The sequence below is a fragment of the Furipterus horrens genome, unplaced genomic scaffold, assembly GCF_987537825.1.
Source record: "Furipterus horrens unplaced genomic scaffold, mFurHor1.1.pri manual_scaffold_1, whole genome shotgun sequence".
NCBI classification, from domain to species: Eukaryota; Metazoa; Chordata; class Mammalia; order Chiroptera; family Furipteridae; genus Furipterus; species Furipterus horrens.
In genome coordinates, this window is record NW_028327171.1 from 92,771,460 (window position 1) to 92,791,885 (window position 20,426).

The following is a 20,426-nucleotide window of genomic DNA, read 5'->3' on the forward strand; positions in this document are numbered from 1 at the left end:
AGCCAAGAAATGGCTTAGATAATATTTGTTGTGTTCATTTTTATAGTAAAACTGAAAATACTTTACAAAGATTCATTTGAAATTAAATTTATGGTGATAATTTGAAAGTATGTTGTTCCAACATAATTTCTCAGAGATCTACCATTTGCTGTGGTAGTCTTAACCTTTGAAAGTTTGACGCAGAATTTATTCAAATTTCCGAGTATGTATGTTCATTTTTATTTTATTCTTTAGAAATTGATAGCTTATAAGTTGCCAATCCCTGTTAGTTTTAAAAATATATATGTTCAAAATATTTTGAATAGGAGCAGTTTAATCATGAAACCAGCGCATGTTACAACGAATCAAGTTAAAATCTGAAAGTTGCTCAGTGGGACCACCAGGAGCAATAGCTGGATTCTTATCATAAATATATTTGGTATACACTTCTCAAATTGCCACAGCATTAACAATATCAACTTCGCTTCGAGCAGAGGAATGGGAATTCTATCACAGTATAACATTTACTTATCAACATCTTCATAAATTGGAGTGGAAACATTGAATTGCAACAACATGTTTGTTTTCAGGTTTTTGGCTCATGCAACTGCACTATAAGTGACACTTTGTAAGAGTCATATCCGTTCTTTCTGAACAACATATAGCATGTCTGCAACAGTGGCTGGTTCACAAACCATATAGATTCCCCATAGCCTGTATCTGTATAAGAAGTGTTTAGAGACTGGCAGCTATGGCAGAGGTTGCCATGAGAGGTAAGCTGGGCCAGCTTGCTAGATAAATTAATTCATCCTCCTAAAGAGCAATCACAGTTGTCAATCATTGTGTTTGCAACCATGAGACATATATCTGGATGTGCCCAACCAACAGCTTTTGCAAGGTGTGCCAAAGGAATCTTGTCACCTCTCACTAATCTCACTTTCTGTGAATTTGCAGGGAGCCAGAGCTAGTATTTCTCCTCTGTGTTTGGATGAAGAGTCACCAAAATGAAACTTTGCTTACTCAAGCACTTAATCGTGGGAAATTCCTCCAGCAACAGAAAGTACTATCTTGGCCCTTTAAAATGCATGGTTATATAATCCACTAAGTACCGAATGTTATCACCTATAACAGGAACCTAAAGAACAAAACAAACAAATAAGCAAAATAGAACCAGAGGCATGGAAACAAGGAACAGACTGAAAGTGACCAGAGGGGAAGGGAGAGGGGGAGGAGGGGGGCAAGAAGGGAAAGGGTCTAGTCAAGGAACTAGTATAAATGACCCGTGGACATGGACAACAGAGCAGGGATTGACTGTAGGAGTGGGTGGAGGGCAGGGCAGTGCAGGGCAATGGGAAAAACTGGGACAACGTAATAGAACAACAATTTTAAAAAAGAAATTAAAAAAATATATGGTTCCAAAATTGCCCATTCAAGTACAGTATTTTGATAAGCTGCGGCATGAAGATAATCAAAAACAACTTCTAGTAAATTGGTTTCAATGTCCTACATCTCCCTAAGGATTATTCCACATTCACATTCAATTTCTTGAGCATCCTTCTTAGTGGCAGCAAATATTTGCCTCTTGAAGATGCATGTGATTTTTGAAAACAATCGAATTATTGGGAGTCAATTTTAATGATTAAGAGGTAGAATTAAGTTACATAATGTAATCATTTGTTTAAAAAATTTTAAAGGAGACAAAGATGGCTGCAGAATACGTGGAAGATACACTAACCTACTCCCAGGACCAATCTGGAATTACAACTAAATTAAATACAAATCATCCTGAATAACACACTGAACACTAGCTGTAGATAAGCCGAAGACAGAAGAAACTACTTCACCACAGTGAGACTGGTAGGGAGTGTGGAGGTGCAAGAAGGCTGACTGGGCTCCCGCAGGTGGCAGCTGAAGGTCCAGAGGGATATTTCAGCTGCCCAAGGGTTCACCCTGAGAAGTGTGGGGTCTAAACCCCAATTTGGGCACCCCAGCCAAGAGAACCAGAACCAAGAAAGGAACCCAAAATAACAACTGGCTGTGAAAAGCCAGAGGGTTTCTGTCAGCCAGGAAGTAATTGCTAAAGATGCATAGAGATTCTTAAAAGGGCCTACACACAGAATTGTGTTTGCAGCCACTTACTCTGGTCTCTGGCAGAGGAAGGGCAGAGTGGACTACAGATGCATGAGAGTCTGAGGTTGGTGGCTCTGGGGAGAGAACTGAAAGATCAGCCACCAGGTTCCCCATACTGAGTCATTACCCATATTTCAGAAGTCATCTTTCTTGGGCACAGAACTCCCTTCCATGCAGTATAAGCCTGATGAGAAGCAATAGCCCCACCACAGAAATCCCTCTTGCCCCACCCTGTGGAGCTTGAGCCAGGTTGCTGAGTACAGCTGGAGAACATCACAGTGCTTAAGTCTAAGAGCAAAGGCAGGTCACTATGCGCTCTGAGACTTCACCTGACATTCCTCTGGTCCTCGTGCTGGTAAAAGCAGGCTTTGGTGCACAGCTTGGTTCTTTATGCATACACCCAAACCAGCAGCAGAAGTCACAAACTATGGATTGCTGAAGGCCCCAAACAGGTTGCTCAGAGGCAGTCACAGGCAGCATCTGATATAGGGCTGAACCAGAGTCTTGGCAGATCTACTTAATACATAGAAACAGATACAAATAGGAAGCCAAATGGGAAGGTAAAGAGACAGGCCCCAAATGAAAAAAGAAGAGAATTCTCCAAAGAAAAACTAAATGAGGCCTGGCTGGTGTAGCTAGTAGATTGAGTGCCAGCCTGTGAACCGGAAAGTCACTGGTTCAAATCCCAGTCAGGGCACATGCCTGGGTTGTGGGCCAGGTTCCCAGTTGGGGGCATGATCGATGTATCTTTCACATATCAATGTCTCTCTCCTTCTATTTCTCCCTCCATTCCCTTCTCTCTAAAAATAAATAAAATCTTTAAAAAAATAGAAAAGAAAAACTAAATGAAATAGATACAATATATCAGATAGAGTTTAGAGTAATAATTATAAGGATGCTCAACAGCATAAAAAGAGGCATAGAAACCATAAAAAAAAGGACCAGTCAGAGATAAGGAATACAATATCTTAAATAAATTATACATTAGAAGGAATAAATCATAGGTCAGATGAAGCAGAGGATCGAAGTAGTGATTTGGAAGACAAGGTAGAAAAGACAACCAGGTAGAGCAGCAAAAAGAACAAAAGAACTTTAAAAATGAGGAGAGCTTAAGAAACCTTTGGAACAACACGAAGTGTAACAACATCTGCATCATGCGAATACCAGAAGGAGAAGAAAGTGAGTAAGGGATTGAGAACCTATTTGAAGAAATAATGACCAAAAACTTCCCTACTCTGGTGAGTGAAAAACACACACAGGTCCAGGAAATTCAGAGTGTTCCAACAAGATGGACCCAAGGAGGGCTACACCAAGACACATCATATATATTTTTTAATTTACTTATTTATTAGAGAGAGGGAAAGGGAGGAAGAAAGAGAGGGAGAGAAACATCAATGTGTGGTTGCCTCTCGCACACCCCCATCTGGGGACCTGACCCTCAACCCAGGCATGTGCCCTGACAGAATCAACCAGAGACCCTTTGGTTCGCAAGCCAGCACTCAATCCACTGAGCCACACTGACCAGGGCCCAAGACACATCATATTAAACTGGCAAAGCTTAAAGACAAGAAGAGAATCCTAAAGGCTGCAAGAGAAAACAGGATAGTTACCTACAAGGGAGCTCAAATTAGACTGCCATCTGATTTCTCAACAGAAACATTTCAGGCCAAAAGAGACTGGCATGAAATATTCAAGGTGAGGAAAAGAATGAACTTACAACCAAGGTTACTTTACCCAGCAAGGCTATCATTGAAAATTGAAGGAGAAATTAGGAGCTTCCCAGACAAGAAAAAACTAAGAAATTTGTTAACGCCAAAACAGTACTTCAACAAATGTTAAAAAGCTTGCTAAGAAGAAAAAGAAAAGAAGAAGGAAGAGAAGAAGAAAAAGAGGAAGAAAGAGGAGGGAAAAAAGGGAAATAGTTAAAAAAATAAAGTGGCAATAAATACATGTCTATCAATAATCACTTTAAATGTTAATAGTAAAGTGCTCCAAACAAAAGGCAAAGGGTAGCAAAATAGATAAGAAAACAAGACCCATGTATATGTTAGGAAAAGTATACAACACTGAAGAAAGAAATTGAAGAAGATACAAATAAGTAGAAGCGCATACTGTGTTCATGAATAGAAAGAATTAACATCATTAAATGTCTATGCTACCCAAAGCAATCTATAGCTTCAATACAATTCCTATCAAGATTCCAAAGACATAGTTCACAGACCTAGAACAAATATTTCAAAAATTTATATGGAACGATGGAAGACCCCAAATAGCAACAGTGATCTTGAGAAAGGAGAACAAAGTTGGAGGAATCATGCTGCCTAATAAGGCCATAGAAATCAAAACTCATGGCACTGGCATAAAAAATTTATAGCTCAATGGAACAGAACAGAGAGCACAGAAATAACCCACACCTTCATAGTCAATTAATTCTGACAGAGGAAGCAAGCACATACAATAGGTTAAAGATAGTTTATTCAATAAATGGTGTTGGGAAAATTGGATAGAAAATGCAGAAAAATGAAACTAGGCCAACTTCTTATGCCACAAAGAAGAATAAGTTCAAAATAGATTAAAAATTTAAATATTAGACCCTAAAACCATTAAAATCCTAGAAGAAAACATAGATAGTAAAACCTCAGACATTTCTCATAGCAATATTTTATCAAATATATCTTCTCAGGCAAGGGAAATGAAAAAATAAACAAATGTGTCTATATCAAACTAAAAAGTTTTTGCACAGCAAAGGAAACCATCAACAAAATAAGACAACCTACAGAATGGGAGAACATATTCACTGATACATCTGATAAGGGGTTAATATACAAAATTTATAAAGAACTTACAAAATCCAACTCCAAAAAAACCCAAATACCCCAGTTAAAAAAATGGGCAAAGGGCCTGAACAGACACTTCTCCAAAGAGGACATACAGTTGGCCAATAGACATATGAAAAGATGCTTAACTTCACTAATCATCAGAGAAATGCAAATTAAAACCACAATTAGGTATCACCTCACACCTGTCAGAATGACCATCACCAATTAACCAATAAACAACAAGCGCTGGCAAGGATGTGAAGAAAGGGTAACCCTTTTGCAATGTTGATGGGAATGCAGATTGGTGCAGTCCCTGTGGAAAACAGTATGGAGTTAACTCAAAGAATTAAAAATGGATTTGCCTCTTGACCTAGCTAACCCACTTCTGAGAATATATCCAAAGAAACCCAAAACACTAATTTGAAAGAACATAAGCACCCTATATTCATTTTAATCTAAATTTATAAGAATTGGGAGCCATCTGATGCAAGCTTCAGGCAGCTCTGCATAGTGGCAAGAACTGATTTTGTAGCTCTTGGTATACAGTTCTCATGAAAGAAGCTTGCACAAAAGGCATTTCTTCAGCAAACAGGTGGGAAAGACTCAAAATTCCCAAGATGCATATACAGTACTTACTTCTCCTATAAATCCCAATGAAGTATGCAGACAACCATAGTCTAAAAATGTAATATTCCCCTACTATCGACTCTAAAGCTTGGCATTATTTCCATTCCTTATAACTATGTATTTCAGATCATTTTCATTACCTATTAATATGCATGTCCAAAACAAACCACAACAGCTCTCCATCATCTGATTTACTCCTCCTCCTGTTGTTTCCTGCTCAATGGATGGTTTCACCCTGCCATTAGGCTTCAGCTGCCCAAGTCAAACCTCTCAATGAGCAAGTTCACCACCTCCTCACCTCATTTACAGGCAAGTCCTCTAATGTCACCTCCCTAATGTCTCTCAAATCTGACCACTTTCTCCATCCCTACTTGTTTTAGCTCAGGAAACCATCCCCTCTCCTCTGAATTACGACAACATCTCCCTAACTCCTAGCACCCACTAGAACCAGAGCATGCAGACAGCCTGCAGCCAGCTGTGCATTTCACCACTCTCCTGCTCCTCACTACCCACAGGATGAAACCCAGACCGGTTAACAAATCTCGCTTACCTTTTACAACCTGCCCACCTACCTCTCCAGGATGGTTAAGTTTATGTGTCAACCTGGCTAAGCTATGGTACCCAGTTATTTGGTCAAACACTAGACTAGATGTTGCTATGCAAGTATTTGTGGATACAATTAACATTTACCATCAGTTTAAGCAAAGCAGATCACCCTTAGTATTGAGGGTGGGCTTCATCCAATCAACTGAGGGTCTTAAAAGCAAAGACTGGGGTTTTGCAAGGAAGCAGCAATTTTCTGCCTCAAGACTATAACACAGAAACTCTACATGAGTTTCCAGGCCACTGGTTTTCCCTGAAGATTTAGAACCCTAGACAGCAATATCTGGCTATCCAGTCTGCCAACTGCCCTACAGATTTCAGACTTGCTGGTCCCACAATTATGTAAGCCAAATATATATATATTAAAAATATACACATATGTATATCTGTATATATAATGATTATATGAGTGTATAATATATATTATGTATATAATATATACATATATACATATTTATTATATATGCATATAATACATATATACACACATATGTATGTATTGTATATACGGGTGGGGGGGGAGACAGAAAGAGAGAGATAGGTTTCTATCTCCTGTTAGTTCTGTTCCTCTGAAGACCTCTGGCTAATATACTCTCCAAACTCATCTCTAGTCACCCACTCCCCCACTCATACTGCAATCTTCTACTTCTACACAAGTAATACTATTAAACTAAATCTTGACCATCTCAAACATTTGTGCAAGTCTGTCAGTGTTCCAGGGTCTCTCCAGATTCAAGCCATTGCACACACTACTCCTTTGCCCTTTCCATTCTTGACTCACCAGTCCAAGGCCTATATAGGTCTTGAGTTCATTTAAGATTTCTTCCAGGAAGCTTTCCTAAACCTTCCATGTCACCAGGTGCCTATAATGAATGTTTTATTTATAATTTGCATTCCTTATTTTTGATAGTATATTTAAATACCTATGCACATACCCATTTCTTTTTCAGACTAGTGGTTCTTACACTCTTTGGAACACAGCTGCCTCAGAGATGTGATGAAAGCTTTAGACCATTTACCCAGAAAAATGCAGATACATACCATATATTCCATGCATCCCTACACTAGGATGCCAATTCCTTAAAAGCAGGCACAGCGTGTACTCAGCACTCAGTTCACCACTTGGTAAGCACTAGAAAATATATCTCGTGCATAACCATGTTTACTAGAACTAATACACAAACAGAGATAAAACACTCATGACTAAATGTATATTTAGTTTGAATTGTATAGCCCTCAAGTTACTTGAAGAAAACCTAAGCCTGGAGAGTAATTCAGGGGCTTCAATAAATACTTTGAAAATTAGTCCAATACTTCGATTAACTATGCAGCCCCATACAAAAATCTATTTACTGGTGCATAACCACTGGCTCTGGTTTGTGTGTTTCTTTGGAAAAATTAATTTGCTAGGTTTATGGCCATATTATGGTTTGCTGCAATTAAAAAAAAACTTTATAACATAAATATGTAGTTCAAAACCAAAAACTACAAGTCCAGTTTTTCACAAAATGCATATAACCTAAAGAAAAAAATGCCACTTTGAACACAAATCGCAAAGATTCTTTTTTTTTACCTGTTATGACCCTAACAAGGACTAGAGAAAGTGACATGTATTTACTGTCATGCCCTTCTTGGTGTCTTGTTACAAACACAAAAGAAGGTAATGTGTGAATTCTGATTACATTTGTTGTACTTTGTCATTCCAGATAATTCCTCTCAACCCTTCATCAATAACATGTGCTCAAAATGCAATGCAGCTTAATTCTCTTCTCCCTTGTCCATTTCTAGAACCACTGCCCTAGTTTAAATCCTCATGAGTCTTACTCAGCTCATTTCCATGGCCCTGCCTCCCTGCTATGTCTTCTTTCACATCTCTACAGACTGTCCTGTATGCTGTTGCTGGAGTATTTTTAAAAAAAGAAAAGAGAACATTTCTAATTTGCCAAATGACGTTGCTCAAAGTTATTCAATGGCCCACTGTTTACCGAAAGAACAAATGAGCAAAACAGAACTGGAGACATGGAAATAAGGAACAAACTGATGGTGCCAAGAAAGGCCGGGGATAATGGCAGAAAGAAGAGGAAGGGTATAGTCAAGGAACTAGTATGAATGACCCATAGACATGGACAACAGGGTGTGGATTGAGCAATGGAGTTAAAATTGGGAAAACTGTAATTGAACAACAATAAACTTTTTTAAATATTTAAAAATCCCTTAGTGTGGTATTCAAAGTGCTCATCCATTTGCATCTAACAATTAGCTCTAGTCAACCTACCTAGTCACTGCTCCCTGAATGTTTTTTCCTCAAGTGTCTACATGGCTTGCCTTCTCACACCATTCAGGTTTTTGCTGGTAAGTCATCTGTTTAGTTGATTTCCTTTATCTCTCGATGAAAAACAGTGATTTTTTGTGCATCACGCTCTGTTCTCTTATTCCACTTTGGTATTTTTCTTTCAGTACATTTCATTGCCTGGTGCTTTATATATTTGTTCATTTCTTCATTGCCTCTCTCCATTAGAAGGCATGTTCTGTGAGTGCACAAACTTAATCAAACATCTTGCTCAATACTCTATCCCCAGCACCTAGAATCATTACTTGGTTCATTCAAAACAGGCCCTTAATAGTTGTTACTGAATAAATGGATGAACCTCTGAACTAGTCTACCTCTGTTCTTTTTCTCACAGTAATTCCTCAGACAGCAGTAGTCTTTTCTTCCTATACTACTTTACAAAAAGCATATCCATATTTCAAGTCCTAGCTCTTTAACATGAGGCATTCTTTCGCTGTGTTCCCATCATACCCCAAGTCACTCCTGGGCAAGAGATACTTACTCTACTTTACTCTGTGTAATTGGCTATATAAGGGAAAATGACCTCTACTCCACTACTGCTGTTTCCTTCTACATGGAATGGAGTTCTGTCCCTTGATTCACTTTTCCCCTGTAGTAGTGAGCTCCTCATCTGACTGGTAATTTGGGGAGGCTCTGTTCAGATGTCTCATGTTCCTTCTTAGGAATGAGCTGTCTGCAGAGGGCATGAGGTCCTCTCCCTCTCCTCCTGGCAAACCAGCTCCAAGGGGAAGCCTGTCTCCACTTGTGGGCAAGTGCCTGGTTCTGGGGTTTCATCAAGTCTGCTAGCTCGCTCACACTAAGCCCCATACTCCAACCTGGCACTTATTGGTAATAAAGAACGACCCTTGTTTTCTTATGTTTCAGAACTTGGAGAGTAGAAAAGGAAGAACATTATCATTGATAGTGTTTCATCAGACCTTTCTCATTGTGAACCATAAACACCCAACTGCACAGGACCTTAAACACTTAGAAAGTTGAACTGAACTGACTTCCTTTTTAAATATAGGTATGGATTTACATCACGGACTGTATTCTTTTGCCTGTGACCAATAACCAATATTTTCAGGATATCTGACAGAATGGGGGATGGGAATCAGTTTTCACAACACGCGTGTTTCCTTAGGAAGTGTTAACTATAAGACTGGATCACAGAACCTAACTTCATTTGAACCATATTGTAATGCCACGAACTAATAGGTGCAGTAAGTACTTGGTAACTAAAAATGAAGTTAATGAAGAAAACAAATTTGGTGTGAATTTTACAGCATTCAAACATTCCTACTTCACACTCACTTTGCATTTTAAAACTGTGACAAGTTGAGAATGATGTATATTTAATTATAAATACTTGTTATGTTAATATGCTTTTTAAAATAAAACTGATTTCTTCTGGCAGAAAAACACACTCTTCCAAATCACCGGTGCTTTCATAAAACCCTGAAGGAGCTAATTTTGTAAATGGGTCCTCTAACAGGTGAACAATGTCATTCTTGCAGTGTATTTTTCTCAACCTGGCTCCCCATAGGGTCACAGTGGTCACAAAGCACTTAGACTACATTAAAGATCTATGGAATGTGGTTGGATTTCATGAAATAAAGTAAAAGCAAAATAACTACAGGCTTTTCGATTGGAAGAAAAAGAAAGCAAATCTGCTCACCTGAAAACACATCAAGTCTTGAAGCCCCTGCATCTCTGGAAACAACATGAAAATATCATTGTTTCAATGTAAAATTGTTTTTTAAAATTACACTAATCTGAATTGCTTATGTGAGTATAACCTATTATCATGTAGCAAACAATAAAGGAATTCACTTAAATTGCCTCAGGAACAACCTAATTACTAAAATGTTTCACTCTACATTTATATACTAAGACCTATGATCACTCATAATTTGAGAATGTTACAAAGCCTGAAATTCAGAAGTTAAAAGGATAGATGGAATTAATGGCAGTTTTATAAAAGCTCAACCAAAAAAGATATGAACATTTAAAAAAACTAATTGGAGAATTATCCAGAAGTCAGAGAAGAATCTTCATGATATATTTTAGTTTTTAAAAAGCTAAGAAAACCAAATTACCAAGCAATAATGTACTATAGAAACACATTTTTAAGAACATATATAGTAAACATCTACATATCTGTAATGAAAGAAATGAAAATGTTAATAGGGGTTTTCTCTAAGTCAGAGGTAGGGAAAACTCTAATAGCCCATGGGCCAACTGTTTTTGTAAAGGATTGGAACACAGTCACATGCATTTACTGACATCTTGTCTGTAGCTGCTTTCACACTACAATGGCAGAGCTGAGTAGAGGACACGTGGCCCACAAAGGTGAAAGTATTTCCTGTGTGGTCTTCTATGGTGACATATGCTGTCCCCCATTCTATGTGATAAAATTGCTGGGTGAGTTTTTCTTTTCCTTTTTCTTAATTTTCTACAGTTAACATATAATATTTGCTTATTTTTTCAGTAAAAATTTAAAAAGAGGAGGAGAAATAGTCAAAGGATCCTGGCTTCAGTATCAATGGAATGAGAGAAGGGAGAAAAATAATGAAAAATAATGTCTTAGATGTGGAAGAGGGCATAGAAGGAAGCTCAGAATAATAAAAAAACAACCAGTCAGAGTCTTGTGGGAAAAACTGAATCTCTCCCCAAATTTCCATCAATTCCAACCCAAAACTACCCCATATAAGTCTAACTATGTACACTGTACTTGTCCTACATGCCTACTTTCAAAGTTAGCCCCTTAGTTCTTCTCTCACCAATTGCTTCTTCTAAGCTCCTCCTACGTAGAAATTCTGGTGCTAGCACTGCCATTTCTTACACATTTCCTACATGTCAAGTAAGCTGTGAATAATGTGAATAAAGTATTTTTGAACTATTTTGAATATTAGAAGGATTCTCTTCTAATCCTTACTACAATCACATGAAATGTATCATTATTTCCATTATATAACTATACATTACATGAAGTACCATTTACACAATAGGTGCTCAATAAATGCCACTGTACTGAAAGTTTTCAAAGAAACAGTTTCCTCACACAGAAATTTCATGGCTAGGAGGCATTGAACAATAATTCACCTTTACAGCATATTAAGACATTGTATAATGGATTTTGTAATTTAGCCCAGATAAATTTCTCTCTAAATAGCTGCATATTTGACAGAGGCTCCTAACTATTTCTTCCTTTACTGCCACTTAATTTTTCTTTTCTTTTTTATGGAAATTCTTTCAATATCTTCCAGTTCTAATTTTGACAACTACAGGAAATCACCAGAATCTTGAATAAAATGATATAAAATAATTTTGTAGAATAACACAGGGAGTATGTAAAGACCTTCCTTATGAGACCTACCGAGCATGTTGAATAAGTCTATAAAACAGCTCCATTTGACGTCAAATACTAGCATCTAAGCAGTGGTGGCAAAGTCGAGTGTCCACTGAAGACAGAAACTGAGGAGTTCAGGATGGCTTTAGGGCCATTAGGAATTGCAACATTGAAGGCACAGGCTTGTCCTAGGAGAGTGCCTGCTATGCACCTGATCCATTGCCAAATGTGGCCTCAAGGTTGCTACTTCTAAAAGATATTGAGTATCCAGATTTTAATATAGCACCTCTTATTTCTTAAACTTTACAAACAATTCCTGATTTTCTTCCTTTTCTTCATAAATATTATGTGAACTTTTATTATGAATCAAACAAACATAAGACAGGTCGGGCTTGGTCAGGGGCTTCCAGTTTACAAATGCTGCTCTAAGAACTGCTTTATTATTTTTGTAATCCTCACCCAAGTATGTATTTAATTATTTTAGAGAGATAGAGACAGAGAGAGACATTGACGTGAGAGAGACACATCTATCGGTTGCCTCCTGTACATGCCCACCCAGACTGAGGATCAGACCCACAACCTAGGTATGTGCCCTGACCAGGAATCAAACCTGCTACCTTTTGGTGTACAGGTTGATACTGCAACCAACTAAGCCACTCAACCAGGACAAGAATTGTTTTATTGATCACAATTTTCTCACTCCCCAAGTCTGAAGTCAATCTTTCTTTGCCAATCACTCAATCACCCTCTGCTACATAAACTGTTCTCACTGTTCTATTCTACATTCTGATTTTATCTGCCCTCCATTGGTGAATGAATAAGTAAATCAACTTCAGAGGAAAAGACAGTTAGCAAAATAGACAAATGTGTTCTTTCAGAGTAACAAAAGTCAAGGTTGAGATTTGTTCTATGAAGTTGCTGCAAATGGACATTGAGTAGGAGAAAGGTGTAATGGATACAAAAGGAGCCTTGCTTCAGAGCTGTGGGCAGAAGTAAACAGCAGCAACCTTTACCTCCTGGAGAGAGAGGGGGACAGAGAGAGAGAGAGAGAGAGGGAGAGAGAGAGTGAGGGAGGGAGAGGGGGGCGGAGAGAGAGAGAGAGAGAGAGAGAGAGAGAGAGAGAAGAGAGAGTCAGTCTTGGCCCCATCCCTGTTTGCTCCTAGGATGAGTTCAGGACTATCCTCACCAATCAGCTTTATTATTTTTTTCTCCTCTCCCCATCTTTCTGTGATAACTGTGATTCCATTAGTTCTAATGAGAGAAAATTTCATATGAGGAGGAGCTAGTAACGTTTTTACTTAGTATAGGGCACTGCTGTGAAGAAATTTCTGGATGGCTGACAAACTGAACACATCCTACATTTATACTCAGTCACCTCCCTTCTTAGTCCAAAAATGGGGGACAAATGCAAACAGTTGAAATCTATTTATCAAGCTGTGGCAGGGAATTTAGGTCTCTACTGGGATCCCTAATCTAACAGCCACCTACTACTTCCTGGGTAGATTGCTTTCTGCAGAAGAAGTAGGTAAAATCTACTGTTATAGGAAAATACAAATATAAAATGAATCAAGTGCCATATTTAATTAGCTGAAAAACTGACTCCCTCACAAGTCCCACAGATACACTTCAGTGGGCCTTGAATTGTTAAAGGGGTTTCTTTAAACGTTGCTGCCTTTGTCAGAAATATTAAGATGGGGTAGAGGAGTTCTGTAGCCAGACAGCCTAAATTTGCATTCTAGCTATCTGCCAAACAGCAATTGTACGACCCTGATAAGTCATCTAACTTCTCTGTGCATCAGCTTCCACATCTATAGAATTGGGATAATTACAACCACCTCTAAGTGTTCTTGTAAAGACGAATAAGCTAATACCCATCTATAGGGTACTTAGAACAGGGTCTGATACATAGTAGGAGATCAACAACAGTTGGCTATTTTCTTCTTAACTACGCAATTTACTTTGATGCAGACTTTAATAAACCTAAATTTTTAAGACACGGTATACACACTGATACGTAACTCAAAAACATCCAAATAACTATCTACTGTTACAGGTTTTTAACACAGAAACAGACATCCAGTGTACCTGAATCTCAACTTTGATCATAAATACAAACTAGATAAATATGAATAATTCCCCCTTTCACCTGTTCTTTTTCCTATAAAAATGCTTTGTTTTTATAGAAAATCAGTTCACAAAATATTGCAGGCAGGGAAAAAATGACATTATCTTTTCATCTTTAAATATAACAAAACTTGAGCTATGAGGTTCTCACAATAGCCTTTGTTCACAGACAAGCCTTACCTTGCGTTGTCCAGCAGTTCAGCCAGTGCTCCAAAAAGGAAACTGTGTGTGGTGCTGACCAAAAAAAATAAAAGGAAAGCCAGAAGTTAAACTAACACTGGAATCAGTGTAAAAGTTTCAAGAAAGTTACAGACAAATGTTCTCCAGGTCTAGACAGATAATCAATTAAGGAGTTATTCTACAAACATCTCTCTCAGCACCCTCAAGATTCTGAAGTAGATGCATTTCATTACAGAGCCAGGGCTAGGAACACGATTGCCACAAACACCCTTTCCACGCCTAATGAAACCAAGACTTCATGAGCCTTACTGCACTTAGTGCAAATTGCTTTGTAAGCATTTGCTCAAGTGTTTTCAAGTATTTTTTCATCAAAATTGTAATTGTTAAAGCCAAATTATTTCTGAGAAATCTTGATCAAAACCCTGGCCCACAAAAAGGCCCTCAGACTCCAACTGTAAGCACTGGCAGGAGATCCCTGTTCGCTTCAATTATCTTTATTTTTCTGTAGAATCTTTTCACTTCTGAAAAGCCTGCTCCTTAAATAACCTCACGAATTACTGCAGCCACTGCATCCCATAGCGCACCCCCGCACCAGGTCCTGGATGACAGAACACCCTACAGAGCCATCACTATTGACACTGCGAAGGCTGAACAGTCACCTGTGGGCGAAATCATGCTGCCTTCAGGGTCCACATTCACTTTTCATTTCCTGGTGTGGATATTTCAATCAGTAACTTTACCACAGCATTAAGGGAAGTCAGTGTGCAATTTTCTTTTTATATTTAGGAAACAGGAAGCAAAAGCAATAGATGCCCTTTGTTAAAAAACAAACAAACAAACAAACAAAAACTGCTCATTTCTACAAGAGGAAGGATCATCTGAAATGTCTGAGATTCTACTTCCCCAGGCCACATACAACACATTGGATGAAAAGTTATTTTTTTTAAATACATAAAATCACTTTTTTTGAACTTTAAACTTTAAACACATGCTGATGAGGGGGCTTTCTTGACTCAAATCTGCTTTTGAGTTTGTATTTTTAAAAAACTACTAAATATTATTGTTGCAAAAAGGTGTTCTTCACTCAAAAGAAAACTAGTATGTAAAAATCTAAAATAAAGCCAAAGAGAAGAATAGGCAATTCACTTTACAAAAGCAGCATTTAAACCAGAAACCTTTCTAGTAATTTAAAACACATGATTCAATATACAAAAATTCAAACAATCCTTCAGGAAAGTCATTGCAACCATTCTGACAAAAATAAATGCTATACAAGTTTTTGTACCATTTAACTCAAGAGATTTTACTGTCTGCCTACCATGTGCCAATGTGGGGGAACATGGTCTCTACCCTTGGAGAGCTCAAGCTAGTGGGGACTATAGAAAATACGCAAATCAGCAAACACATTAAGATGATACGATGTTATGACTAGGTGCTATGAAGGAAGGCCGATGGGGGAGAGATGCTGGTAGGGAGAAGGTATGGGTCAGTGAGAGACCCTCTTGATAGAAAGTATTTAAATAGAGCCCTGAAGGATGAGAAGAACTTGGCCCTCTGCAGAACCAGAGTGGAAACTATCCAGCAAAGCATGAAATGCAAAGACTTTGAAGCAGAAAAAAGACCCAAGGAGGCCAGACTGCCATGGCCATGGTGAAATGGGAGAGCATGTTGAGATGTGGGATGGCTGGGTTATGGTTAAGAGCTGGCACTCAGTTTACATGCACCTGGAAACCACTGTCGTGTTTTAAGAATACTGACATATCTGGTTTACTTCTGTTAAAAGCTTCCACTGACAACTTTCAGGAAAATGGGCCATAGTGGAGCAAGAATAGTAAGCAGAGAACCCAGTTTAGAGCCTATGTGGAGTCCAGAAGGGAGATGACAGCGGATGGTAGTAGAGCTGAAGAGGAATGGACGAGTTTGAGACCTAGAGACAGCACGTGACAATGGACTGGATGGGGGTTGGGGCGTGAAGCAAGGGAGAAATAAAAAATCATTCCTGTTTTTGCTAGCTAGGGGAGGTGAGAAGATGCCAATTTGTATCCAGTTTTATTCTTGCTGTTTAATGTTGCTGTCACATTTCTTATTTAATTACCAAACCAACAGATAATGGGGTAGTTTTGGGGAAGCGGAGGCTGGAACACAATACTATAATAACGTGTAGAAACTACAAAACTGAGGCTGAGGAACCTTCCTTCCCAAGAAAAAATTCACAGTCCTTCCAGCACTAGGATTAAAATTTTTCTAAAACTGAACTCAAAATTGCTATTTCTTCACTTGTCTTTCACCCCTGTTAACTATTAATTATCTCTCAGAATCCTTCCAGTTTGAAATTATTCTCCATGTTAGAGAAATAAAAACTAACCGCTGAACGTTGCCTGTTTTACTCTATTTTCTGTAAAAATTGCACTGTCCCACAGAGTAAGGTTGGCAATTTTTACCCAGTGTTCCCGTAAGAACATACACTACCTGACTATTTAGTCAGGGGCACTCACCTCTTTTCCTTTAGATTGTCAGATTAAAAAAAGAGGATAGCCACCCACTGTGAATGAATTAAAATTATACCTTTTTCTTTTGGGGGGTTAGATTGGCAAAAAATATATTTTTTGGTGTGCTGCAGAATTTTAGTAATCAGGTTAGGTGTGCCAGAGATGAGAAAGATTGAAAATCACTGCCTTATTTCAGTACTTTTAATAAATCCAAATTACTAAAAGACCAGCTTCTATGCTGTGCTGTGTTGGAAATTACAGATGGAAGAGAAAACTTCTGTCATCTTCCTCCGCAGTCTGAGTATCTGAAATAACACCTATCAGTAGCCAAAGGAATCTGGGCCTGACAGAGAACAGTGCCTTTGTAATCACCAAAATGTGAGAATTCTATCTTCAGGGAGGTTACATTTTTGAAAAGACTCTAGAGGCCACAGAGGCTGGAATCAATAAATGCAATTTGCTCTCTGGAGGCAACTTTAATCTTTAAAATATCAGTATTTTGGGCAGAGAAATCACTAGAGATAGGCAACTTTGGTGGAACGAAGGATCTGCTGGTCTACAGTTACATAGTGTAATGGGAGAAAGAGGGTGGGTAGTCTGGTCCAGAATATGCATCCTTATCACTTTTATAGTTTTTTAAGCATAAAGTATCTTAAATAAATAAATAATATTTCCATAAGCCAATGATAGCAAGTTCACTTTTTTTTTCAAACCAGCTATTTCGCTAGATACACCAAACTTTTCACTGTAAGACCCTCCCTCCCCTGTTTAGTGTCTCCTGCGTCACTCACGAGTTGGCATGGATGAAATCCAGATGCAGCTGGGCCCGCCGCAGAGTAGCATACTTGTCGCCCATGTCCTCCAACGCGACCCGCACGGCCCTAAAAGAGAGGAACCTCCAGCCTTACGGCTGTTCGCCCACGCCCTCGCCCACGCCCACGCCCACGCCCCGGAAACTTGCTGGGCGAACACGCGCTCCCCCTGGCTGCCAGACTGCGAAGGTTGCTCTGCTCAGTAGGCTGATGTCTGGCAAGGTGAGTTGTTGCTGGTCTTAGATCCACCTTCTGAGTAAATGAGACATCTAAGCCAAGCTCCTCTTCCAGAATTGAGATTGATGTTGTTGTCTTATCATACCCCAACTGGGAAATGAAGCCCAAGGTTGGGGTTAGAATTTGGTCAGAAATCATCACACACACACATAAAGAATGTGACAAATCAGGGTTGGAGAGCAGAAACAAATTCATAGATACAAAGAACAAATTGACAGTTGCCAGATGGGAAAGGAGGTGGGGACGAGGGGTGAAAAATGGGAGAAGATTAAGAAGTACAAATTGGCAGTTATAAAACTAATCACAGCGATGAAAAATACAGCATACACAATATAGTCAATAATATTTTAATAACTATGTATGGTGTCACATGGGTACCAGATTTTATTGGTTGATCACTTTGTAAGTTATATAAATGTTGAATCACTGTGTTGTACACCTTAAACTAATATACTATTGTGTGTCAACTGTAATTGTTACATTTTTAAAAAGTTAAAAAGACTCTGCATGGCAAGGTTGGGAAGTATAGGGAAGGAAAACGGGTAGTTCCCCTTGATTTGCAGTTTGTTACAGGCACCAGAGGTAAAGCTGTTTTGTGTTCTTGTGCCTCTTGACTTGATCATGTTTTCTCCAACTGAAGGAAAGAGGGAAAGAAAGAGATCAGCTGGAGAGAGAAAAGAAGTAAAGGCAATGAGGACAAAATCTGAACTTTGTGGTAATGTGGAGATTTGTGTGTAGTGAAAATTTTTGTCACCTGTCATCTGACATTCAACTATTTGATGCGCAGGCCCAGCTCAAGTAATAAACATTCTGTATATTCCAAAAGATAGAACTAGGCAAGAGGAAGTTTGGGCGAGGTCCAAAAGGTGCCACTCACAAAGCCTTGAGTACCAAGTCACCAAAACCCAAGCTGAAAGAAGATGTGTCGACGATGCTGTATGGAGAAGTTCTGGTTGCTATGAGAAATTAGTTGACCTGCTTGACCTGTAAGAAGTGTTCAGCCTCATTTAATTTAGTGTTAAATGACTTATAAACTAAGATTGTTCAATGGTACACAGCAGACATTTTACATGGTAGCTTTAAAATCAGAAATAAGTGTCTGTGGAATAAAGAACTTGAACTGGATGTGTTTGTGATTTCTGGGAATCATACAAACAATGAAGCTCTCAGAAAAGAAAAAATGTCAGTTTTGGCATAGTCATTCTGCTTCTGAAGGAAAGAGTTTAACAGTTACTACATTTAAAGGAATCAGGGGAGAAAGAGAGAATTTGACAATCCAAAGGAATATGATGCTCTATTTTAATTTGAAAACTTGAAGTAAACATAAACATTTCAAGTAATTTTCCTGATTGCATTTTTATTTTAACTGTGGCTGATGTGGTGGTGTTTTGATAACAAAATTCTCTTTACTAAGCAACTTGAGCTATCCTTTCCATTTTGTCTTCCATAGAACTTCACAAATACGATATTTTATTTTCATTTAATGGGCAAGGAAAGCTTGATGAGCCTCCTCTGGATTTACTTTACTACCCCAGTTTCCAGCTGCTGTCTCACAGCAGTTTAGTGTTGGGAGGGCAGCAGAGCCACTAGCCTGCAATTAGTAAAGGCTGTAACATCTGATTTCTACCAGAGGGAAGAATGTGATTATCACAGAAACACTGCTTCTGATCATCTGAGCAGAACCCTTCTACAGTTAGTGGCCAGTCTCAAAGCCCTGGACAGTACTGGTTGGACTGCATGAGAGGCACACATGGGGATCTGTTACATGGTAGTTAAGCCTGGGAATCATTGCACACAATTCATCAAAAGCCTTTTCTCCTTCCCCATTTCACCTCTGCTTAGCCACCCTCCAGTCATAAAGAGAAATCTGGTTCCTCTTCAGGTTTTACTTTTGGGATTCCTTGCCTTAGCCACCTCCTTTATTCCTGTTTAAGATTTGTTTTAACATTATTTCATGATGAAAATACTGGAGGAACAGCACGCAAGAGAAATTTGATATGAGAACATCATCTGCTCATCTTATGGTTAATCCTGATTTTTAAGGAGAGTCGATTTGGGATGAAAGACAGAACTCTTTCTGAGTGAACATTTCAGCTTTGTGACATTCACGTACTTGTCACAAACAATGGTTCAAATCTTTCAAACTATGTGCTCCCCTTTTATTTCAACAAGGTTGTATGAACCAATACTTTATTGCTCTTCACAAACTTGTTTAAACTTAAGAGAAAGGTTATACACATAAAAAAAAAAATGGATGCTTCTACTGACTTATCATGAAAATGGTACGCTGTTTCCTAAAAACTATTATTAAGAATTGACACTGGAAATATTGTAATGACTATGCATGATGCCAGGTGGGTACTGGAAAAATCAGGGGAGCACTTTGTGAAGTCTATGGTTCTCTCACCACCATGCTCTACAGCTGGAACTAATACAAAATAATATTGAATGTAAACTGTAATTTAAAAATAAAATTTCTTAAAAGAATTGACATCAGCATATTATAACAGAAAGCAAATGTCATTAAGGTAATAATGTTGGAAGAGGCCAATGACCCTCACTTGATGATAGTAAAATGTGTCTCAAATAAACTCGTGCCAAGATTGAACCTAGTTAGTGTGTTTTCATCTCTTCCAACCTACTCCACTTCAGACAATGGTGGGGATTTCATTACATTGATTCTCCATTGTCCATATAACTGGTAATCTTTACACTCCAGTACACAGCATGGTGGTAGCACCTCCA

At 38.5% G+C, this 20,426-nt stretch overlaps 1 protein-coding gene and 1 pseudogene across 1 annotated transcript in view; one reads left to right on the top strand and one right to left on the bottom strand.

Annotated features, from left to right (window-relative positions):
- Positions 1-312: 312 nt before the first annotated feature.
- Positions 313-17,488, bottom strand: LOC150021488 (mitochondrial-processing peptidase subunit beta pseudogene; annotated as a pseudogene).
- The window catches only part of CUNH3orf85 (chromosome unknown C3orf85 homolog), a 38,978-nt gene continuing 36,038 nt past the window's right edge, over positions 17,487-20,426 (top strand). The window contains exon 1 of the mRNA XM_090286833.1: positions 17,487-17,646. Within this exon, the coding sequence (XP_090142959.1) occupies positions 17,487-17,646 (160 nt within the window). The remainder of the gene's footprint in view (positions 17,647-20,426) is intronic.